At 37.5% G+C, this 26,471-nt stretch overlaps 1 protein-coding gene across 1 annotated transcript in view; it reads right to left on the reverse strand.

Moving 5' to 3' along the window:
* IQCM (IQ motif containing M) overlaps nt 1–26,471 on the reverse strand; it is a 431,897-nt gene that overhangs the window by 361,407 nt on the left and 44,019 nt on the right. Inside the window, exons 2-3 of the mRNA XM_069105013.1 lie at nt 7,938–8,022; nt 4,509–4,600 (exon numbers count right to left, since the gene is read on the reverse strand). Of these exons, the coding sequence (XP_068961114.1) occupies nt 4,509–4,600; nt 7,938–8,022 (177 nt within the window). The remainder of the gene's footprint in view (nt 1–4,508; nt 4,601–7,937; nt 8,023–26,471) is intronic.

Genomic DNA, 26,471 nt, shown 5'->3' on the forward strand with positions numbered 1-26,471 from the left:
TTTTTTACAACTGATTGGTACACTTTATGACATGTTGAGCCTTCCAACTCTGCATGAAGTTATATGAGTGGTGAGAGACTTACAAAATCATAAAACTAATAACCTGACCAATAATTTGATTTTAAAGCATGGAAAGTAAAATGCATAACATTTTATTGACTTTGATGCCATCTATCTACCCCCCACATATACAATGTAAATAAGAACTGTAAAAAATGATAGTTCAGTGTTTCTCATTTGCATTCATACATTCATTAGCATTTCTATGAGGCCTCACTGCCATCCCCCAAAATGTCTTTCCTTTTCATTGCCTGCCTTCATGACCATAGTCTACCATGCAGAAATGAAGCCACAAACCAAGACCCAAATACACTCCTCTGCATATCCCATCTGTCTTCAGTGGGTATACTATATGCTTTCTCACACTTTTGGAAAATGACTTTCTTTAAGAATAAGGCATTTTCTTCTTGCTAAAAACATATATGTAAACAAAACCATCAATACATTTCTACCATTATCATGTCAATGATTTCTAAAACAGTAATAAAACCTCGAAGATAAAAGTTGTAAGTGAATACAGTATTGTTTCAAGGGGCTGATGTTGAGAGTCAGTAGACAGTTGTTTCTCATGGGGCTTAGGATTTTACTTCCTCCTTATGGTAAGCTTTAGTTATAATAATAGCTAGCATTTATCTGGCACTTAAGGGTTTGAAAAGTTTATACACGCATATGTATACACACCTACATACATACACACATGTACATATGAGTATGCATATGCACACATATAGAATATATTATACAAATATAACTTATACCTATATGTATGTGTGTATATTTAATATTATGCATATATTATGTATATGTAATCTCATTTGAGTCTTACAACAACTTTAAGAAGCAAAACACATGAATATTTTTATCCCCTTGTACAGATGATGCTCAAATATTCTTAAAATGACCTGCCCAGGGTTATATAGCTGCCAAGTGTCAGAGACAGGATATGAACCCAAGTCTTCCTCACCCCCTGTTACCTCTTCTTCTCCATACAACCTTCCCTGACCCCTCCAACTCTAAACTCTCTCATGTGATCTCTTGCCTTTCATATCCCTCTTATATTAATTCTTATTGCCTAATCTGTGTTCTAGTTTGCTGCCTACAACTACATAATAAAGACAGGAACTTGATTAGGCAAGAAAAACCAATGACATTGCCCTTTGAGCTCAATTTTGTTTTTGTGCCTCCCCCTCCTCCCAATTATTAGCATGGAAGACTAAAAAATTTCTGGAGTTGAAAAACTGTCCTCCACCCTGATCCTAAGACAATTTGTCAATATGTTTCGATAGTAATCTCTAAAACAGATCTTGACTGAGAACAGTTGAGTAATTGGAAATTTAACAGGAAACTATATGAATTTCTAACTTTAAGTCAGAATGAGTCTCTGACAGAGATTTAGCCCTTTGTGGCCAGAAAACTAAATGTGGTAAGACCAATTTTGAGAGGAAACGTCTGTTCCAGTCAAAACTCAGAGACAGAAGGATCTCCTTATAAGGGAAAGACATTAAAGGTATCTTTCTTTCATAATATACAAGGTACATTAGGGCATTTTGTCTTTCTAAAAGATCTGTAGCAGAAAACCATTCTAGGCATTAAACTAAAAGAAAAAATTATGGAGTCTATTCTTCCTATGAGAAGGAAGGTGCAGGCCAACTAAGGAGGCCCCATGAAGCAGAAGCTGGAAACAGAAAGGCTCCATAGTTTTGAGAAAGTGGAGGTGCACCTGACAGCAACCAGATGACCAGAAGAAGAATGTCGAGAAGCAACTATCGGAGACCACCAGGGAACAACATTTGGTAGAGATTATACACCTGAAAAAAACTACATATACAGCAAAAACTTCTTGCCACACAAGACCCATGGTGAGAAAGTATCATTTTCAGTTGCATCTGACTCTTTGTGACCCCATTTGGAATTTTCTTGGTGAAAATACTGGAGTGGTTTGCCATTTCCTTCTCCAGCTCATTTTGCAGATGAGGAACCTGTGAGAAACTTGCCACTTAAGTGAAACTTAAGTGACTTGCCAAGGGTGACGCAGCTAGTTAAGTGTCTGAGATCAGATTTGAACTCATGGAGATGAGTCTTTTTGACTACAGGACTGGTATTTTATCCACTGTACCACCTTCCCTTATCACTACTGACTTAAATGCTTTGTCTCCTGGTAGACTGAAGGGAGTATTAGTCATGTCTTACTTTTATACTTGTATCCGCCATATTTAGGACAATGCTTGCCACATAGTAAGTACATAATAAATACTTTTTTTTTCATTCATTAGTCAGCATCTTTGACAACCAACCATAAATGAAAATGATTTAATATTGACCCCAAAGATATGAGTAGGAAACTCCTCCTACAGACGTCATACTGTGACTTCAGGATGCATCACTTAGGTTGCTTTTCAGCTTTGGGCTACCTCATCTTATCCTTCATGCTCACACATATATCTTTGCTCATAGAGTATCAATAATCTAGTTATACACACAGATTTCACATCCCAGAGCCAAAAAGAACTCAAACCAAATCATGACAAATAAAGATATTGATAAAAAGTGTAAAAATTAAAAACAAAATTCATGACACCAACTCCTCAGGCAAGACTAACATTTGAGTTGTTCCACCCCCACACTTGCTTCAATCTGATTTCAAAGTCACCAGCCTCACTTTGTCACCATCTACACTAGATAGCCAGAAGTTCTCTGAACACAACACACTGTATCCAGACTATGTGCCTCAATAGGAACCACTCCCCTTCCCAGAACACACTCTTGCCCTATCTCCACCTGGAAAATGCTTTCTCTTCCCTTAGAATTCAGTTCTAGTGCCACTGCTATCAAATGCTTCCCTTTTCTAGCCTTCCCACCTGCATGGAAATGTTTTCTCTCTCTTTTCAGATTTCCCTAACAAACTTTGCCAGTCTCTCTTACTTCCATCACACTCTACCTCATACCTTCTATGTGCCCATGTTATTTACTCCCTGGTCTAATACAATCTCCATGAGAAGGAGGAGCAATATTATTTTTTTCTTCTTTCTATCCCCAGTAACTAAAATTATGCTTCTCTCACATAATAATTAATTAATTAAAAATTAAGAAATATTTATCACACTAAGTTGGATTAAATTGAATTGAGGTAATTTGTTTTCGTTTTTTTTTTTTTAGTTTAGAGGTACTTTTAAAGGTTGGCACAGGACCTGAGCCTTGGGGGGAGGGAAAAGTAACAAGTATTTATTAAGTATCTGCTGCGTGCTGGGCACTATGCTAAACACTTTACAAATATTATCTCATTTAATCCTCAGAACAACCCTGGAAGCTAGGTGAGACTTTAAATTCATTTGAAAACCAGAGGAAAACAGAGGTTAAGTGATTTGCCCAGGGTCACACAACTAGGAAGCATCTGAGAGTAGGTTTAAAGTGAGGTCTTCTTGATGCTAGGCAAAGCACTCTATCCACTGCACCATCCAGCTACCTCAAGAGAAGAACTACAGAAAAGGCAAAGGAAAAAGACTGCAAGTCCTAGGGACTTGGTAAGTCATTATCCATTCTTGGAAGCCTTTAAGTAACTGCTAAATGGCTACTTTTAGTTCAATTTGGTGTGTATTTAGTGAACCTCTACTAAGTGCAAGGCATTGCAATCCTACCCTCAAGACGTTTTCATTCTACTGGGAATGATGAGAGGAGGGGGAGAAATAATATGTACAAGCATAAGTATGTGTAAAATAAATGCAATATAATTTCAGAGGTGGAAAAAGGAGCATTAACAACTATAGAAGGGGTGAACTGGATAGTTTCTGACATTGCTCTGATTCTGTAACCATAGTTCTTCAAAGTTGTAATGTCCTTAGTCGGGTAAAAATATCGATGAGATAGATGGTGGGGATCTTAAACTTATCTGCAAGCATTCCTTAGCCATGTGAGAATTCCCTCTGCATTTTAACTGAGTCCAGGACAGGAAGATACCCATAACACCTCCAATGTAGGAAGTATTTGGAGAAAGACAAATTAAAGAACACTTTTTTCTTTTAATCAGTAGTTTCCTGAGTTTTCAAGAACTTTCTAACTACCAGAGATTTCCTCAATCACACTTAGAAGGCTTTTTAAAGAATTGGGGATGTTTTATTTTGGAGAATTATATCTTTTTTTGAGAACTGCAATAACTCAACTATAGAAAAAGTTTAAAAATTGCAAGGATTTATCTTTATAATTCCCCATGACCTTCAATATTCACATACTTTTTAAAAAATCCAATCTCTGTAGTTCAAATAAAGAAAGCTGACAATTAGTTATCAGTTGTTTCCAAAACCTCTTTATCTTTTGACATAGCATTTGAGATGAAATATGAAAGAAATAACTCTAGAAGTTACAGGATGTTTGTTTTCACATTTTAAACAAATGCAAAACAATAATTTTAAAAGAACCTGTGTTGCTTGGTGCATTTATTTCATCAGACTCACCTTTTTGGTCTTCTTTGACATAAGGCATGTCATAGATAACAGGGTTTGAGAGCAAACTCTGTGGACTTGTTGCAACAGATGCATCAAAAAATCTGCTTCCAAAATAGAAAGTTAGATGTTTAAGTGAATAAATATTCCTAAATTTTTATTCCAAATCTACTACTCATATCTTAGAGGGTTACACATAGAATGTAGTAACAACAACTCAATTAAAACCCCAGTAACAACTATGACTCAGGATACTGAGAATCAAAAAAAAATTTTTTTCACTCACTGACCAAACTCAATTTGTATTAACCAGAGATCAGTCATGAAAAAACCATCTCACATCCATCTGAAAGGCATGGAACAGCAGATAGAAAGCAAATGTGGTCTCCCTTCATAACTTGGTTAGCTTCAGGTAGAAAGATAGGAACACTAGAGGTTCTCCCTGAAGCATCCCTTAGCATAACAAGTGCCCAACCAATCCCTTTTAGCCTTCCACATGCACAATAATGGTGTTATTACTGAAGGCAATGGACTGGAGGTAGTTACAAAGCATTTTATCCTACTTGACTATTGCAAGGATCTGTGTTTTTATCAGTATAGATAAAATAAATAAAATATAGTGTGGTAATTTCCTTTACCAATGCAGATTATAACCCAAAACCTGATTCTTTTTAGTAGATAAATTCTATGAAGGTATTTAAGGTACATACAGGTTAAGTGATTTGCCTGTAGTATCATAACTGGTAAGCATGCAGAGTACGATTTGAACTGAAGTTTTAATGATTCCATGAATAGTACTCTCTCCACCACACCAAATTGCATTGCAGAAATTAGTTCCTCAATGTTTATTGATATTGAAATCAAAGTTAGTCTTCCAAAATTTTACTTGGAGAATCTATAATTTGATCATATGCCACTGAGAACAGGATTGGGACATATGATCTAATAAGTATCATGGCCTGGTATGGCCACCAAGAAAAATGTGAAGGTCTTGAGAACAGGGATTGCCTCTTTTGTCTCTGTATTTTCTGTACCTTTATACATAGCAGGGATTTCATGAGTTTTATCTGTATTGAACTGCGAAGAATTTATCACCTAATAGGCAACCTGCTGATAACAAGCCCCATTGAACTTGGCTAGGCAGGTCCTCAGAAAGCTGAGTTAAACTACCACAAACAGAAAATCTCTGAAGAAATCCTTCCTTGATAGGAAAATACTACTGAAATTAGGTTGGGCTGTCCTTGTTTATATACAAAAGCCTAAAATTGTGTGCAGAGGAAAAACTCACATCTGTAGGGTCTAAATTAATGGACTATTATATTTCTCCATAAAACATTTTGCTTTCCTTTGAAGGAAACTATTTATAGTGCTTAAAATATGTTTTCTGAATTGATCTGTCCAAAATATTATAGTAACATAATCAGTCTCCTCACTAATAACTTTCCAACTGAATTTTCAGGCAATATCAATAGCCCCACATATACAACCTGTCCAAATTGTTTATAATTCAACAACAGAAAAGTACCCACCAAGGAATAAATGTTAATGTTAATTCCTTCAGTCTCCTTTCCCAGGACTAATTTCCAACTGACTTTTTCATCCTTTCTGCTTAATATCTCAACTAAACATTCCTTTGTTTTGTTTGCTTTGATTTGGTTAGTTTCCCCTAGTTCTGATAGGAATTTAAGTAGCCATTGTCTTCACTTACTTGGGTGAATTATATTGCTATAAAATCTTTCCCTAATGATATTTGATCTCCATAGTTGAACAAAGATTTTCTGTAGACCTGGGTTGGAACATCTCAAAATACTTATTTCCCTCTTTATCTGCATTCCTATAGTTCCTAGTTTGTATCTCCCACATGATATTCATCTAAGTCTATAAATAGCTATTAAATTATAAACTCCCTGAGGACAGGGTCTTCTTATTCATGTATGTCTTCCCCACAGAGTCTACCACAGCACTTTGCATAAAGGATTCACTCAGTAGATGTTTGTTGAGTGAATTAATGAATTTAATCAAGGACCACATGCAGTAGAGTCAGTGGGGGGTTCTCATTCGACAATTATATTAAGTAGTTTCAGACACCCTGCAATTTTCAATAGGCTGCTTAATGAATCTCACACCCAATCATAGTAAAAAGTGCAAAAAACATACACCCTGATGAAATAGAGATGACTTCTCCCATAGTAACAAGTTATAGCCATATTTACCTTTTTAAATGAGGTCATAATAGCCTAGATGTTGTATAGTATCCCAAGTTCTTCATCTGCTGTATGCAAACTTGGAAGGGAGCTGAATATGCTTATTAATGAAAAAACATTCATGTTTTCACAGAAATGGGTAAAGCTATTAGTTGCCATGACTTGTATTCCTAACAACTGAGAAGGAGTTTGGCTTTGAAGTCAGGAAGACCTAGGTTCAAATTCACATCTGGCACTTATCTGTGTGACCACAACTTCTCTCTGCCTGAATTTCTACATCTGTAACATGGAGTTGGATTTTAAAGTCTTGTACAGCTCTAAATCCATGAAATTTTAAACTATAGAAACCTTCCTCTTAGGAAATGAGCACTAGGTTTTATTTGACTGGGCTAATGTATAACGAACACAAATATCCATAAGATGCATGATTTTATCATCAGGGACAATTTCTAGTGTGTTTCATTCTGTCTTGGAATCCCTAGAACCTAGCACAGTGCTTTGAATGTAATAAGCCCTTGATAAATCCTTGCTGAATTGGAATGAATAGATCTCCAATTTGGACTTACAGCCACAGCAAAAAAGAAATGCTGCTTTGATATGGGAACTTCTTAAAGGCATAGCAACACAGTTCACATTTTCTCCTAAACCAGCTCCTAACTCCTAACAAGCACTCCTCCTAGCTACAGATCAAAAGTGAGTCCAGGATGGACTACAGCCATTTAGAAATACTCTCATAACTTATGTGGAGTATTTACTCTGAATTACCATGATTTCTTAAAAAAAAGAAATTATAATCTAGCCCATCCTGTGGTCTGTGGCAGAAGAAATGTTGAAATTCCATATTCATACAATTTTGCAATAAAACATAATCATGTTTTTCCCCCAAAAGACAGACTTACATTGAATTTGAGCTTATGCACTGTCAAACCCAGATGGTGAGCATAACCATTCAGGCATTCTCCAGTTCAAAAGTTAATTGAACCAAAAACTAAGATTGTGATCATTGATAGGTTCAGAGCTATTCAGCCAGAAGGATAGGTTAGCCTTATACATGGGGTGATTCAAAGTAGGTAGAAGGTAGGGGGAGAGGGGTGATAGCAATAAGTAGGGAGAACAAGAGGATAAGAAATAAAAAGCCATGGAAGAAACAAATCACACACACACACACACACACACACACACACACACACACACATACACCACACACAGGCATCATATAAGTTAATCAAACTGTTACCTGAATGGTTCCGCCTTGGTCTTTTTATCTTTCTCCATTTGTTTACTAACAGGTTCAATTATGGACAGGATGTCACCAAGACTGACTAGTATGAAAAGTGAAAGGGGAAAAAAACAAGCTGGGTTTTAATTGCATGCTCCTATTAGTTTCCAAGCTCTGTGGGCATTTTTTTTCCAAATTAAATTGCAAATCATGGATTTTTTAATAACAAGAGGTAACACATTTTTCAAAGAAATTACTAATGCACAAAGACTCCAAAAACACATTTGAGTGTTTTTTCTTTTGTTTTGTTTTTATCCCATGTTACTCAGATGTTTTGCAATTACTGAAATTTAGGACTCCAAGGTATAGAGCAAATGAACTACATGCATCATGGCAGAGAGAGTTTCTGAACTAGTGTCAACAATTCTACAGCACATAACCATAAATGTAATTAGTTTTTTAGCTATCAGCACAACAACAACAACAATAATAATAAAAGCGATGATGATGATGATACTTAGTTGGTAGACAGTACTTACAATGTTAAAATCATTCTGCAATTGCTTGATTATGCAAATAAGAACAGTGAGAAGTCCAGAAAAGTCAGGAAGCCAGTGTAATATAATGGAAAGAGCCCTGGGTTCAGAGGCTGACATCTGCATCCAAATTCAGGATCTGATATTCACAAGCTGTAAGAACTTAAGCAATTCCTTTACTTTTTTGGATCTCAGTTTCCTCGTCTGTAAAGTCTAAGTTTCCTCCTAGTTCTAATGGATAGGAACAAAACCCTTGATTGGTATAGAGAACTCCCAGATAAACAACTCCCTCTATCATTCATATTGGTATCCTTTCTGCAACTTATACCCTTAGAGAGCATTGTGAGGCAAAGTCACTTTCCCAGGGTCATAAAACCATGATGTGTCAAATATAAGACTTGAACCTCTCTGCTATGAGGTCACCTTTTAATCCACTCCAGTGAATCCTACTTCTCTCTAGCTCTAAATCCTAGGAAATTTTTTTAAATGCTCCAAATTTATCTTTAATGTAGGAAGACAGGCATGTTAATTCACTGCTGGTAGAGCTGTGAATCAGTTCAACTCTTCTGGAAAATAATTTGAAAATGATGCAAGAAAAGTTACAAAACTGTTCATTCTTTGACCCAGCAAGCCTACTGAGTTTATACTCAAAGAAGGTTATTGACAGCAAGAAAAGACTCATCTGTCCAAAAATATCACAGCAGCACTATTTATAATAGCAAAAAGTTAGAAACAAAATACATGCCAATGACTAGGAAACAGTTGACCAATTATAGTATGTGAGTGTAATGGAGTATCACTAAATATTAAGATGAATATAAGGAACTCAAAGAAATATGGGAAGACTTGTGTGAAGGGATACAGAGTGAAGACAACAGGACCCATTGAACAAACGATATACAATGATGCAAAAAAAACCCCACAAAGATGCAACACAACTGTGTTTAAATAGAATGGTCAATGTTAAAACTATGGCATCAAAGTTAAATATAGTCAATCTTTCTTTTACCAGTTGTTAAATTATGTTCAGGAAAAGTACTTTGGAGGCGGTTAGTCTGTGCATTTGCTGTGAAATATCTATTGTATGGAAATAAAGTATATATTTTTTTAGAATTTTAATAAAACTTATTTTTTTAGAAGTCATTGTAATGCCAATCACATTAGTGCACCAGAGGACTGCTGCTATGAATAATTTCAAGGGTCTAATCACATAGTAAAATGATCTCTCTATTAATTTGGCAAAAAACTAAAGCATAACATTCACAACAACATAACATAACAACTTATTACTAAGGTGGCCACATAGTCTTAAATAAAACATATCATTCAGTTTATCTTGTAGCATTTCTCCAAATTTCCACATAGCATATATTATTACATTCAGTAGCATTCTCCAAAATACTTGTTTACACAAGCAGAGGGTTCCAGGCCAGGGTCTTCCCTAGTGCAACATATTATCCTTAAGGGGTAGTAGCGGAAAATACAAACACCATACACCCATAGGTCACAGTAAATAACAATCTCCTCAATAACAATGTCGAAGTAAAATCCTCTCTCATCTTGACTAGAGGCTAACTTCCAAACCCCATGGCTTCTCTTCCATGGGCAACTGCTCATACTTCTTTCTTGAGTACATACACAGGCAGCAATCTGCTCCTGCTCTTTGTCTCAGTTCTTGAGGACCGCTCCACTCCAAGCTCTTCCTGTTCCTGCCTGACAGCAGGCTCTAGCGGCTCCTGCCTGTAGCTTCTGTTTCTAGGAAAACAAGGCTTAACAGGGCTACAACAATATTTATTCACATTACCAGCACCAACATCTCAGTTCATTTTAACAGTTAAAAGGGGCTTAAGCTAAGCCTCCTTCCCATGGGGGGGATCTTTGCTCTTCAGTTCAATTCACTCATAAAGACTAACAGACAGGGATTCTGTCTGAGAAATTAACAGATTAGCAGAGGGAGCGCTGTTTCTGTTAGGCCTCCCCACAAGAGAGTTCCCCTAGCCCTCTCATGCTCACTTCTCTCTCTCTCATCTCTGCTTCTCTCTCTACTCTCTCCTCTGCCTCTAAGCAATACAAGTTATACTGTTTCCAGTAAAAGACTCTTGATTCAATCAAAGACTCTAGAATCAATCAAAGGCAAGACTCAGTCAAAGGTACTTGGCTGACTAGAATTCACAAAAAAGTCTCTGACTGGCTATAACGGGAATGTAAATTTAAAGATCTTCCCTGCCCCTAGGCTAAAGTGCACCTGGAGCCTGGGGTGGGAGGCTTGTTTTTCAGTAGATACTTCTTGATTGGCCAGTGAGTCAATAAGGTTGTTACTTTCTCTGAGCCAGGAGAAGGCTATATATGCCCTGATGTGTAGCTTTGTTTTGGGGCTCCCTTTGAGAAGTGTTCCGTGATTTGATGAAACTCTGGGCTAGCCATTGTCCAGAGCCCCCCAGCTTTGAAACCCAGATGTAGTTTGGTATGGATGTAATGGTTGGACAGTTTGGAAATATGTCTACTTGATCTGTTTTTGTCTTGATAATTCTGTCTGTATAATCTGAAGTTCGGGGTGCTGACCTTTTTCCCCTGAACTAGGTGAACAATACATGTTTTACTGATTAAAGTAAGCTTGTTAACCCATTTTGAGTTGCTTTCCTTTATCAAAGCAGATCCAAGAACCTGTGTTGGCAGACACCCTGGGGATGCTGGGGTGCTTGCTGCTACACTGGCTAAAACTCAATTCAAAAAAATGACAAAAAATCCTACTTTGCTTGCTATTACACTCATCAATACCTCAAATAACTCATTTGATATTTGAAAAGACTGATGGCCAGAGAAGCTAAATGCCTTCTTTAAAATGAGATGGCTAAATCAAGTTGTAGAATCAGGCAATCATAGAATCTTAGAATTTCAGTTTTATCTAGAAAGCATGTAATCCAACACAGCCACACATAAGAACACATTCCACAACTCACCCAACAAGAAATGAAATAACATAGGTAAAGTACTTTGTCAAGTTTAAACCACTTTTAAAAGGTGGTCTGCTATTTTCACTATGGTTACCTTGCTCTCTCTTTTTTTTTAATTTTGGAGGGGAAAAGGCAAGGCAATTGGGGTTAAGTGACTTGCCCAAGTCAAACGGCTAATAAGTGTTAAGTGTCTGAGGGCACATTTGAACTCAGTGCTCTATTCACTGCACCACCTAGTTGCCTTTCTCATCTTTTTTCTATGGGGATCAGATAAAAAATAGACCTGGGACAAGTTGCTATCATTTTTTTTTATTTTAAAGTAGTGTGCATTGTTGCACAGGTGTGTAAAATAGCTTCTTTCTATAACCACAAGACTGAGATGTAGGCTTACTTTTTGTAAGTTCACTGAAAGCATTTTTGGGAAAGACACGGTAGCAGAAAGTATAACAGGCAATATGTATTCTTTATTCTGTTGCCACATGGTTTATATTTCTACTCTTAGATCTCCACATTTTGAAAGACTTTTTTTCCATGCAGCTTAGAGATTATGAAAAATATTTTTCTAAAATGTTTGTGGATCAATGTTGGTCAATGAAGATGAGGATGAGGTTGATGATTCATTTAGCCTTTGCTTCATGACCCCCAGTGACAGGGAAAGAATTACTTTCTAAAACATCTCATTCTACTTTTGGACAGCTCTGATGGTTAAGATTTTTTGCTCACATAGGTTAAAAAAAAATCCCCTCTGCAATTTCTACCCTTGGAGCTATCTTCTGAAGCCAAGCAGAACAAATCAAATCCATTTTCTTTTTTTTAATCAAATGCTTTATTAACTTCTAGTTTACATCATTCATATTTCAGCAAGATTTTGAGTTACAAATTTTCTCCCCGTATTTCACCTACCCACCACCCCAAAATAGCAATCCCACTGGATATCCCGTCCTCTAATCTACTCTCTCCTATATCTTCTCCCATACCCCCTCCAACTTTCCAGAAGGGCATGGTGAATCTCTATGCCCCAGTGCCTATATATCTTATTTCCCAGTAACATGTAAAATAATATTGATAATAGCATATAAATATATATATATATATATATTAAACATTTGATTTTAAAAGTTTGAATTCTAGATTCATTCCCTTCCTCCCTTCTCACCCACCCTTACTGGAAAAATAAGCAATTCAGTATAGGTTGTACATGTGTAACTTTGCAAAATGTTTCCATAGCAGATATATTGTAAAAGATTGGCTATATTTCCTTCTCTCCTATCCCACCTTCCACTTGTTCTGTTCTCTTCTTTGATCCTGTCCCTTCTCAAAAGTGGGTGCTTCCAACTTCCGTCTCCCCCAGCCTGCCCTCCCTTCCATCATCCCCCCTCTCATCCCCTTCCCCCCAACTCTCCTGTAGGGTGATACCTTATTTAGTGTATATGTCATTCTCTCCCTAAGCCAAATTCAACGACAATAAGGTTGACCTATTCCCTTTTGACTTCCCATTCTTCCCCTCCATTGTAACCATTTTCCCTTATGACTTCTATATGAGATAGTTTACCCCAATCTGTCTCTCCCCATCTCCTCTCACTATATTCTTCTCACCTCTTAATTTCACCTTTTAAGTATCATCCCTTCCTGTTAAATTGGTCCTGTGCCCTCTATCTACATATACCTGTAAATATATATACACACATTCACATATGTATTCATACGCCCATATACCCTCCTATATAGACATATGTATGTGTGTATACACATTTCTATTCCCTTCAATTATTCTCATGATGAGAAAAATTTCATAAGTTACAATTATTGTTTTTCCATGTAGGAATGTTAATAGTTCAACTTTGATAAGTTCCTTGTGATTTTTTTTTCCCGGTTTACCTTCTCATGCTTCTCTTGCTTCTTACATCTTGAGTGACAAATTTTCTATTCAACGCTGGTTTTTTCATCAAGAATGCTTGAAAGTCCTCTATTCCACTGAATGACCATATTTTCCCCTGAAACATGATACTTAGTTTTGCTGGGTAGGTGATTCTTGGTTTTAATCCCAGCTCCTTTGACCTCCGGAATATCATATTCCAAGCCCTTTGATCCCTCAGTGTAAAAGCTGCCAGATTCTGTGTTATCCTGATTGTGTTTCCACAGTATTCGAATTGTTTCTTCCTGGCTGCTTGTAATATTTTCTTCTTGATCTGGGAACTCTGGAACCTGGCTATAATATTCCTAGGAGTTTTATTTTGGGGATCTTTTTCAGCGGGTGATCAGTGGATTCTTTCAACCTCTCTCTTGCCCTCTGGTTCTGAAACATCAGGGCAATTTTCCTTGAGAATTCCTTGAAGGATGATTTCTAGGTTCTTTTTTTGATCATGGCTTTCAGGTAGTCCAATAATTTTAAAATTATCTCTCCTGGATCTATTTTCCAGGTCAGTGGTTTTTCCCATGAGATATTTCACATTGTCTTCTATTTTTTCATTTTTTTGGATCTCTTTAATAGTATCTTGATTTCTCATAAAGTCACTAGCTTCCATTTGCTCCAATATAATTCTGCAGTAATGCTTCTCTTCAGTGAGCTTTTGAGATTCTTTTTCCATCTGGCAAATTTGGCTTTTTAAGCCATTCTCCTCATTGCCTTTTTGAGCCTCTTTTGCCATTTGAGTTAGTCCATTTTTTAAGGTATTATTTTCTTCAGTCAGGTTGTTGACTCTCATTTCATAATTTTCTTGCATTGTTCTCATTTCTCTTCCCAATTTTTCCTATACTTCTATTATTTTATTTTCAAAATCCTTTTTAAGCTCCTCTATGGTCTGTAACCAGCTCATATTTTTCTTGGAAGCTTTTGGTGCAGGAGTTGTGACTTTGCTGTCTTCCTCCTGTTCCATGATTTGATCCTTTTTGTCTCCAAAATAGGAGTGTAAAGTTGGGTTGCTCTCTTTGCTTTGCTTCCCTCGTTTACTCATGTTGCCACTCAATTACTTGACTTTTGGGTTTTTTTTGCCACAGTAGGACTCTGCTACCAGACAGGGGAGCTTTGTCCCAGTCACTGGGGTTTTCTCAGCTGCTGAAGGTAATAGTTGGGTTCCCTCTCTGAAACCTCCACACACTCTTGCAATCTGGTCATGCACCCCAGGGCCTCCACCCTAGACAGCAATCTAGATCCAAGCAGGTTAAAGCAAAAGTGATTACCCCTCAGACTGGTTGCTTGGTCCCCCTATACTCTGCAGGCCCAGAGCTGAAACTGCCACATGGCAGTAGTAGCACAGCTGCAGCGCCTCAGCTGCTTCTCCCTCCAGGGGATAAAGGGCTGATTACACTCCGAATTCCCAGTTCCCACAGTCCACACTGCACTGACCTCTCATTTTGTCCTTATCATCTATGGGTTGATAATTCTGGAAACCACACACAGCTGCTGGTGATCTGAAGTCCCCCCAGCAAGCAGCTGGTCAGGCCACCCTGGGGCTAAAACCTCCAGCTCACACAGGGTTGGAGTCAGCTCCCAGAGTGCTGCTCTGGCTTCTCCCTGCCAGCCTGCCAGGCTGTCCTTGGTGGGAGATTAGCTTCTCTGTGTCATTTTGTGGGTTCTGTAGCTCCAAAGTTTGTTCAGAGTCACCTTTTACATGAATTGGAGGTGGTGGGAGCTAGAGCTGTGAAGAAGTCCTTTTCCTATCTCAAATCCATTTTCTAAGTGACTGTCCTTCAAATCCTAGAAGATATGTGCCATGTCTCCTACCTCAGCACTATTAAGTCTTCTCTCTTCTTCAATGAGTAGGGAATAATTGAACAAATTACCACAAATGAATTCAAAAGAGCATTACTGTGCCAAAAAATAATAAATATAAATAACTCAGAGAAATATGGTCAGATATGTATGAAGAGACACAGGGTGAAGAAAGTAGGACCCAAAGAAAACAGACATGAAGCCTAGAAAAATGTCAACAAATTCAATACCAATTCCTTCAACCAATTCTCATATGGGATGGTTTGAGGTTCTGTTACCAGGTTTGAGGTTCTGTTTCTGGTCACCTCCTTGTGCATATGCTCTGGTGTTCTCCAAAATTGATATAGTCTAATCAAGACAGAATACAGGGAGACCTTTCTCACTCTGGACATAAAATTCATTGAAGCCTAAGACCAGGAAAATGGTTTCCTAACTATGTTAGTAAGGTTTGGGATTTCAAGGTACAGAGATAAAGCCTCATACTCAGTTGATCTAACTACAAAATGTATTTGATAGGATACAAATTTAATTAATGGGTATACACTAAAGTGCACAAGGCATGTACATCACATCTCCCTATCAAGCAAGGTCTAGGTCCCCAGTTCTAGATAGCACAGAAATATATGTCATATAATGATATTAATGGTATATGCATATAATATTTATGCTTATTGTTATTCAGTCATTCAATCTTGTCTAACCTTTCTGATCCCATGTGTAATGGCAAGCAAATAGATACTTAGCATCTTGTTTCAGTTATTTAATTATTTAGCACACTGTTTCAGTTCAAGTGTCTTTGAGCCTTGCCCATAACTATACCAAGTCTTTGTTAAGAAATGGAACCCGTAGGGGCAGCCAGGTGGCTCAGCAAGTAAGAGGGGTTCAAATCCGGGCTCAGATACTTAGCACCACACCCAGAAATAACTGTCTGTGTAACCTTGAGCAAGTTACTTAACCCTGATTGCTTAAAAAAAAAAAAGAAACAGAACCCGTGGGGGTGGAGTCAAGACGGCAGAGTAGAAGCAGGACCTCCACCAGGCTCTGCCTTCCACTTCCCCCAATCCATGTAAAAGGGGACTCTAAACAAACTTTGGAGCTGCAGAACCCACAAAATGACACAGAGAAGCTAACCTCCCGCCAAGGACAGCATGGCAGGCCGGCAGGAATCAGCTAGCACAGCCCTCTGGGAGCCGAGCCCAGCGGACTCCAGATGACCAGCAGCTGTGGCCATCTCCAGAATTATCAACAGATAGATGTGAAGGACAAAGTGAAAGGTCAGTGCAGTGTGGACTTTGGGACTAGTAGTTGGGAGAGCTTCTGATTTTGCCCCCAGGGCAAGAATCCCCTGAGCTGCCTGGCACAGCCAGCGCCACATGTCAGCTTCAGCTCCTGGCCTGCATTCTGTAGGGGGACTAAGCAACCAGTCTGAGGGGTAATTGCTCTTGTTTTAACCTGCTTGGATCTGGATTGCAATCTAGGGTAGAGGTCCTGGGGTGTGTGACCAGCTTGCCAGAGTGTGTGGAGGCTTCAGAGAGGGCACCCAACTAATAGCTCTGTCAGCTGAGAAAACCCCAGTGTTTGACACGGAAGCTCCCCTTTCTAGGTGGCAGAGTCCTACTGTGGCAAAAAGCCCAGGGGTCAAGTGACTGAGGGGCGATGTGACCAGACAAAGGAAGCAAAATAAACAGAAGACTTCAACATTAGACTCCTATTTTGGGGACAAAAAGGATCAAAGCATGGAAAAGGAGGAAGATAGTGAAGTCAGAGCTCCGGCACCAAAAGCTTCAAAGGAAAATACGAGCTGGTTACAGGCCATAGAGGACCTTAAGAAGCAGATAAGAGAAGTGGAGGAAAAATTGGGAAGAGAAATGAGAATGATGCAAGAAAATTATGAACTGAGAGTCAACAGCCTGACTGAGGAAAATCACACCTTAAAAAAACAGACTGACTCAAATGGCAAAAGAGGCTCAAAAAGGCAATGAGAAGAATGCCTTAAAAAGCTGAATTTGTCAGATAGAAAAAGAATCTCAAAAGCTCAATGAGGAGAATCATTCCCTCAGATTTAGGTTGGAGCAAAAAAGCTAGTGACTTTAAGAGAAATCAATATGATGTTAAACAAACATATATAAACAAATGAAAGAATAGAAGGCAATGTGAAATATCTCATGGGAAAAACCACTGACCTGGAAAATAGATCCAGGAGAGATAATTTAAAAGTAAGTATGATCAAACTAAGAACCTAGAAATCACCCTCTAAGAAATTCTCAAGGAAAATTGCCCCAATGTTTTAGGACCAGAAAGCAAAACAGAGGTTGAAAGAATCCACTGATCACCCCCTGAAAAGATCCCAAAAAGAAAACTCCTAGTAATATTATAGCCAGGTTCCAGAATTCCTAGATCAAGGAGAGAATATTACGAGCAGCCAGGAAGAAACAATTTGAATATTGTGGAAACACATCAGGATAACACAGGATCTGGCAGCTTCTACACTGAGGGATCGAAGGGCCTGGAATAGGATATTCCGGAGGGCAGAGGAGGCGGGATTAAAAGCAAGAATCACCTACCCAGCAAAACTGAGTATCATGTTTCAGGGGAAAATATGGTCATTCAGTGGAATAGAGGACTTTCAAGCATTCTTGCTGAAAAAACCAGAGTTGAATAGAAAATTTGACATCCAGATACAAGAAGCAAGAGAATCTTGAGAAGGTAAATAAGGAAAAGAAATCATAGGCCACTGATCAAAGTTGAACTATTAACATTCCTACATGGAAAAACAATAATTGTAATTGATTAAACTTTTCTCAGTATGAAAATAGTTGAAGGAAATAGAAATATATGTCTATATCAGAGGGTATACCAGTATATGAATACATGTGTGAGTGGGTGTATATATGCTTACAGGTATACATAGATAGAGGGCACAGGACCAATTTAATAGGAAGGAATGATACTTAAAAGGTGAAATTAAGAGATGAGAGAGGAATATAATGAGAGGAGATGGAAGGAGACAGAATGGGGTAAACTATCTCATAAAGAAGAGGCAAGGGTAAAGGGTTACAATGGAGGGGAAGAATACAAAGGCAAAAGGGAATGGGTCAAGTTTATTCTCACTGAATTTGGCTTGGGGAGGAAATGAAATATGCACTAAACAGGTATCACCCTATAGGAGAGTAGGGGGAAGGGGATAAGTAGGGGGATGATGGAAGGGAGGGCAGGCTGGCGGGGGGGAGAGGGAAATTGGAAGCACTCACTTTTGAAAAGGGACAGGATCAAAGTATAAACTAGAACAAGTGGGTGGTTAGATATGAAGGATGGAAATATAGTCAGTCTCTTACAATATATCTACTATGTTAATGTTTTGCATTAGCTACACATGTAGAATATATACTGAACTGCTTATCTTCCCAGTAAGGGTGGGTGACAACGGAGGAAGGGAATTAATCTGGAATTCAGTATTTTAAAATCAAATGTTTAAAATTATATATACATATATACTATTATTAATACTATCTTACATGTAATTGGGAAAGCAGTTATACAGGCACTGTGGCATAGAGATCCACCATGCCCTACTGGAAAAGTATAAGGGGGAGAAGATTGGAGGAGGGGAGATCCTGTGGGATTGCTATTCTGGGGTAGTGGGTAGGGGAAAAACAGGGAGAAAATTTGTAACTCAAAATCTGGTGGAAATTAATGATGTAAATCAGAAGTTAATAAAGCATTTGAACAATGAAAAAAAAAAGAAACAGAATCCGTGAAAAAGGAAGGATGTAAGAGGTGGATGAAACAGGGAGGAGCTAATGACAGATAAAAAGCTCAAGCACAGCTGGGACTGATCAGAGCTGAGAAGGAAAGAGCTTATGGTGTTCTCTGTTCTGTCTGTGTTTATCTGTGTTTAGGATATTTTGAATTTCTCAGATCTTGTTTGTGAGTCTGTGTTGATTTCTCAGACCTTGTTTGTGTGTCTGTGTTGATTTCACAGGCTGTTAGTGAATTGAAGATTGTGCCAACAAAGTGTTTGAATGTTGTTTTGGCTCTGTTAAGCTTTGTCTTCCTAGAAACAGAAACGGCAAAGGACTTGAGGTGGACTGGACACTGTGAGCTTCAATATGGAATGGGAACTGGACAACGAGCTGAACGAGGAGCTGAGAGCTGCCTGCCTATGAATCCAGGTGATGGTTGGGTGAATTCAGGCAAAAGCTGGGACGATGGAAGAGGAACCATAGAATCTGGGAGCCAACCTTGAGTCAAGATGAAAATACCTTTCTTTAGGTACTTAGTGCTGACTGGAAAGATCATGATTTACTGTGACCTAGGGGTAGGAGAACTTTGTACTTTGTAACTTGTACCCCTTAAGGATGATTGAGTTAAGGATGATTGGAAGCTAGTCTCCAGTCAAGAAGAAAGAAGACTTTCTTACTGAGAGATTAAGATAATGTGACCTAGGGCTGGGAGACCTCTGTATTTTGTATCCTGAATGATATCTTTTGTGTAAAACTATGTGGCCACTTTAGTGATAAGTTGTGGTGTTATATCATTGTGAATGTTGTACTTTGGTTTTTGTGAATGTTTTGCCTTAGTTTATTTCTGAACAAATAGAGAGTTCACTATACTATGTGATCAGAATCTTAAAGCTATTCACAGCAGCAGTCCTCTGGAGAGCTGCTCATGCTTGGCTTTACACCATGAACCATAGCACACCAGTACTGCCCATGAAGTTTTCTTGGCAAAGACACTAGAGTAGTTAGCCATTTCCTTTTCCAGTGGATTAAAGCAGAAGGAGGTTAAATGATTTGCCCAGAATCACAAAGCTATTAGGTGTCTGAGGTCAGATTTGAACTCAGGTCTTCCTGACTCCAGGCCCAGTGTTCTATCACTGGACCACCTAACTGCCTCAGTAGCACATGCACATGCACACGCACATGCATGCATACACACACATACACACACGTGTATATACATATCTATAAAAGCATTAATAGCTTAAAACTGCACTAATATTTTTTGAAATACTTTGTATACATATATACAGGTATATGTATATATTTTCATACACATACATACACACATGTATGTATGTGTGTATATTCCTCCCCACTAAGGGGGGATAGACAATAATTATCATAGGTTCATAAGTTGAGAGCTAGAAACAATCTAGTATGTCAGCAACTATGAAGTCAAGTGATATGCCTAAGTTTTTACAATTATCAGCAGAACAAGGATTTGAATAAGAGCCCTCTGACTCCAAAGAGAGAGTTTTTCTACTCCCCCACATCACCTATTCTTGAACTAGGCACAATTGCTCAGTTTAATGAGCTTTTCTTAACGTGCATCCTTCTTGATCTCTCTGCACCATCTGACATTGCTGATCATTTTTTTCTCCACTCTGGCTTTTCATGAAACTACTCCTTTCTTGGTGGCCCTCCTCTCTGTCTTCAGTGCTTCTTCTCAACCCAATAAATATGGTTGTTTCCCCTCCAGCTCTGTCCTGGACCATTTTCCCTTTTCTTATACACTATCTCTCTTGGTGGTAAATGAGAAGTAAAAATGATTAGGGTCTGCATGGTCCAGTGAGGAGAGCAATCAAACTAGAGAAGAAGGTGAATGCTGGGAAGGGGTAAAAATATCCAGGTAGGATACTATGGAGAGCAGAAGAATTCCTATTAACTCTGATAGGAAACAGAAGGCCACTGAAGGCTTTGAATACAGTCTCAGACCACTTATTATGCAATATCAAACATGTCCCTTAACTCCCTTGAACTTATTTGTTCCCCCGATACAAAATAATACAATACAGCATAAAATATTTTCTAATGCTTAATTTGACTTTTTATACATAATAACAGCTTGAAAGGAGGTATGGCTTGGAATCTGGATAGCTGGCTTTGGAGTATGGAAAACCTAGATTCTAGTCCCACCCTTCACACATGTATGATTCTGACAAATCTACTATACCACCTACCCACTGGCTGATTTCTCTTTGGTCTCTATTATTCCAGTTAATTTTGACCATTTTGGAGCCAGAAAGGACAAGTAGTCAGGAGAGTATAGAGTCTAGAAACTAAGTCATATGAAGAACAGTTAAATGGTCTGTCTGGAGTTTTAGAAGTTTGAAAATAAAAGGGAAGATTTGAGGAAAAGAGAAGCTTATGGTAGCTACATTCAAATATTTAAAGGATTTCCCTAAAGAAGACATTGGATTGTAGCTTTATCAGAGGACAACTGGGATCTTAGATGTAAGAGATTTCTGTGCTATATGAAGATTTGGAGTACAAATTTAATTGCCACTTTGGAAAAACATTTAACAACTCTCTGACTCAGTTTCCTCATTAGTAAAATGAAGTTGTGCTTCACAAGATTTTGATGAGAATCAAACAAGATAACATATACACAAGGCTTTGCAAACCTTAAAGCACCATATAAATACTAGCCATAATTATAATTTTGAATTGTAGCTATCAGTGAAGGAAAACAATGGGCAAAGCACCATGCCAAGTGGAGATACAAATAAAAAGGTAATCCCTGCTCTCAAGAAGCTTACATTATAATGGGAGAGAAATTGCATATAGACTTCAGCAACAAGTCAGACAGAAAGGTTCTAAGGTCTTTAGAAAGAAAGCTCTACCTTGCTTGGCATTTGTCTAGGCTTCCTATCTCTCCCTCAGGGTACCCCACTGCTTCAAAAATAGAATGGGCTGTCTTGATAAATAGTGAGTTCAACATTACTTGCAGTGTTCCAGTAGAGTTTGAGTGGCGAGGAATGTCACTGAGAGGATTTCCATATCTGGTAGCCCCTAGTATTCATTCTATCTGGGGAATGTTCTGGTTTTATCACTCTAAGGTTCTGCAACTTGGTTCAAGGTTACATAGCAAGTGACTATGTGAACCCAGAAAATAGGGCTCTTGGCCATGTCCACTGAAGCATGTTTCAGTCTCAGTTTGTAGGGCCACAATGTGGGGCATACTGAGACTATTACTCACTTAACAATAATGATAAACTACTCTGGAAATTTAAAACTTTTAATGAAAGAGGAAGGGAGATTTATCAAGTACATCAAGACACACTCAATCAAAAAGTTTTTAGATTGAAGTATACAAATTACTAGCTTTATAATTTACAAATCCATCATCTATGTATGTATGCATCATGCATGTATACATACATACATTTATGTATTTATACATATACACATGCACACATATCACCCAACTCAGTTTTTCTAACTTTTAGCAAAAAAAAGAAAACCCAGAATTCATTAAATTCTTACAAAAAATTCATAGTATACTCTCTCCCTGTAAAAGAAAAAAAATGTCTCTTAGTATCCAGTAAATGTGGGACATTTTGCCAAATAAATCTCAAGGCCAAAATACACAAGGAAATTGAATAGAGTACAGACAAATTGAAACAAATACAGTTTATTTGTAAACCCCTTTTCCTGTACCACACTGATTGTCCAGTTCAATGAGTAGGGTAATGTTTTGAGTTTCTGTAGCTAATTCTGGCTCTTTTCAAGAGTTTGGTGGCTGTGATTACTAGAGGTTGCCAGATGGAAATTTGTTTTCTTGTGGGACAAGATCTGTATTTTGCAGGGCAAACATAAACCCACAAATCATGCCTCCAACACTTGCTAGCTGGGTTACTCTGAGAAAGTCACCTAGCCTTTCTCAAACTCATTTTCCTCATCTATAAAATGAGGATAATAGTAGTGCCTACTTCATAGGGTTATTGAATGGATCAAATGAGAACATATATAAAGAGCTTTGTAAACCTTAAAGTGATATATAAATGCTAACTATATTATTATTATTATTCAGTGACCCAAATAAGACATTTACATGAATGAGCATATAGAGATGAATCATTCATAAAGAAGCCTAAATATGTGTCCTAAGAACAGATCTCCAGGAACCTTGTTTAATATGGTATTACAGGAAAATATCTACTTTTCTGGGTTAGTCTTTCTTATGACAGACAATCTCTATGTTAGATACTTTCATTCCCCCCTCTTCCTTTCTGATACCTCTCCCCTGTTCCTCTTTCAGAAGATTCCATATCTAGAATCTTCCTTGCTAGAAAGTTCTATCTTCTAAGTGAAATGGTGCCTTTAATCCCAGAGGCAGGAAACTAATCAAATATTCCAAAGGTAGACACTGTGCCTTAGTATATAACACATGAGCCTCTTCTGCCTTAGGGAGAGACTGTTATATAAGTCAGCACCAAAGTGGCCAAACTGACCAGGAAGTAGTAGCATGAGCCATAACTCAGAATCCAGTTCAGATGGGTTACCTGCCACACTAGCTCATCAATTCTTTTTTTCTCCTTCCATGTCCTAAAGATAACTTCACTCAAGGCCTAGACACTCCCATTCCCTCAAATTGAGTATGTAATCTACCCCTGTAGTAGCACAGTTGTATCCTTACATTTTCAAGGATGGATCGATAAGCCTTGCCATCCCCTCCATAGGTATCACAAATAATTTACTTTCCTTTGGGTCAATTAAAACATACTAGATAAAAACCTGCTCCTGTGCCTTACTGACTTGCTCATTGCTTCTATGGAAATATCAAAGTTCCACAAAAGTTACCCAATGGATTGGATTTCCTTTAGTTATTGTACAAATAAATATTTTGACATGTTGCTTTTCCGGACATAAAAAAAGGTATAAATATAAAGGCAAGATCAATCATATTAAAAGAGCTGTATCTGTGGTGTTTTGGGGAATCTTTTTTTAAGGTTTTGTTTTGTTTTGTTTTGTTTTTTATGAGCCATGCCTATCTTGGCCATTATTACATCTTACAATCATATACCTTCTCTTGCATACATATGCAAGATGACTGAACGGCGCTATTCAATGTGATTTACTCATGCTAACACTTTAATTTCATACTTGATGGTTATAGTGTCACTTTGAGTTTTGAAGCATTTCATAGTTATTTGCTATATTTGGACACCCAGAAACCAATTCAAAAAAAAAAAAGACATATGGGAATAGAAAATGATCACGGTCAGGTGTGGCTGACCCATTATCCCATTAGTGTTTGGAATCTCATCAAGTGACAGTTCTTGATAATAAGAATCTAATTTATCTCTATCTTATAGTCAGGCATGTGCTGCCAATTTCTGTAATACATATGTTTTGATTTACAGGGGCTTTTCTTTGCTACATTTAAGAATCTATAGTCACCTTTTTTTTCTAGTCTCTGCATCACAGAGGCAGTATGTAGTAGAAAGGAAAGAGGTGACCTCAGAATTAGGGAGACCTGTATGTACTCAGGTCCTGCCTCTGACAGTTACTGGTTATGTGACTGGACAAACCACCTAATTTCTCATCAACCCTCAAGCTACTCTCTAAGACTATCAATTGCTGAGGAGTTACTAATCTACACTGGTAAAAGAAGGAGACCCTTCAACCAAGGAAATCACAAGTCTAATCCAAGAAAATAAATGTTAAAATCCTTTCTATTATCATCCTGGAGAGAAGAAAAGGAAACACATTTCCTATGAGAGGTAATATCTTAGAGAAATATTGAAAGATTTGCATGAAATAATAAAGAGCCAAATGAAAAGAACCAAGAGAACATTGTATATAGTAACAGAAATATTTTTAAGAGTGACTTTGAGGGAATAAGTCATTTTAACTATTAAATATACACAAATTAATTACAAAGGATATATGAAGAAAAATGCTTTCTACATCCAAAGAAAGAAGTGATAAATAGAAGTTTATATAGGATAATTTCACATATGTATACATATTTGTGTCTAATGGTAAACATCTCTAGTGCAAGGGTGGAAGGAGTGAAGAAAAAAAGAAACTTACATGATATCTTTATTATATATTTAAAGGGGATAGCAAGTTGTACATAATAGATTTCAGTTTCATGTACTTTTTTTCAGTTTTTTTCAGTTTTTTTCAGTTTCATGTACATCTTTTTATCATACTCTGTTGTGGAGATGCTTGTTTTATTCTAGAAGTTAAAAAAAGAGAGATATGAATGCAGGGTATTGCATATACTATAAGAGAAGGTTAACATTTTCAATGGCTTTTGTTTAACAGATTAACATCATCATCATCATTAAAAGGTGAATAGGGTATGTTTTATCAAGGAAGTACTATAATCTAAAAATAGTATCATTATTTTTTTTTATTCTGTGCTTTTATATTTGCCCTAAATTTTACGCATTTTTAACAAGAGGGCACAAATGCAATCAAAAAGGCATCAGTCTTGTTTATTTAACCCCAATGAAAACACTAATTAATTTTCATGTCTCTTTCTATGTCATTTCATGTACAAATACACATACACATGTTGTTTCATTTAATGGAATTAAAGTGAAGCTATTAAAAAATAGAGATGTCTTTCAGCTTATGTCATCTCAGTGGCACAAATACAAATTATTAGGAAATGATATTATTTACCGACAAATTTATACATCAGCAGAAATATATAATAACATATTCCCTTCAACTTTACTAAAGCACTAACTCACATCCCACTTCTAGATATGTATACAAGAAGATCAAAAAGGGGAAAAAGAAAGCATTCGCTTAAAAAATGTTGATAGGAGCACTTTTTGTGGTAGCCAAGAATTATAAACAATACTTATGGCCACTGACTGAGGAATGACTAAATAAATTACAGTATATATGATGTAATATTTTTCTCCTCAAGAAATAACAAATATGACAAATTCATAACAACATGGGAAGACTTGTATGAACCAATGTAGAGTGAAGTTAACAGAACCTGGGGGAAGAAATCTACACATTGACATTAACAATACAAATGAAAAGAATTGTAAAGAAAAAAAAGGATAATTGTAATGAATCTTGGCCCCAAAAAGATATCATAAAGTGAATTTCCCTTCTTTCGTGAATAAGGTGGGGAACTATGTGTGTGGGATGCGGCATATGTAGATATGTGTGTGTGTGTGTGTGTGTGTGTGTGTGTGTGTAGTACATGTGTCCAGTGGTTTTATTTCGCTATTTTTCATTCTTTGTTACAAGGAAAAGCTTAATAGCATCAGAGCTGGGAAGGGGTATAGGTGGAAAGGAATTTAACAAAAACAAAAGACATCAATAAACCTTATAAAAATTAAATTAAAAAAATTGATAGCCTCAAGGAAAGGGAACTAGGAAATCATCCAACGTAAGACCCTCATTTTACAGTTTAGGAAAACTAAAATTTTGTAAAGAGAGGGAGGAAGGAAGGAAGGAAGGAAGGAAGGAAGGAAGGAAGGAAGGAAGGAAGGAAGGAAGGAAGGAAGGAAGGAAGGAAGGAAGGAAGGAAAGGAGGGAGGGAGGGAGGAAGGGAGGAAGGAAGGAAGGAAGGAAGGAAGGAAGGAAGG

Source organism: Petaurus breviceps, unplaced genomic scaffold, assembly GCF_028583685.1.
Source record: "Petaurus breviceps papuanus isolate PSGF00001 unplaced genomic scaffold, PetGlider_PUasm1.0 76, whole genome shotgun sequence".
NCBI classification, from domain to species: Eukaryota; Metazoa; Chordata; class Mammalia; order Diprotodontia; family Petauridae; genus Petaurus; species Petaurus breviceps.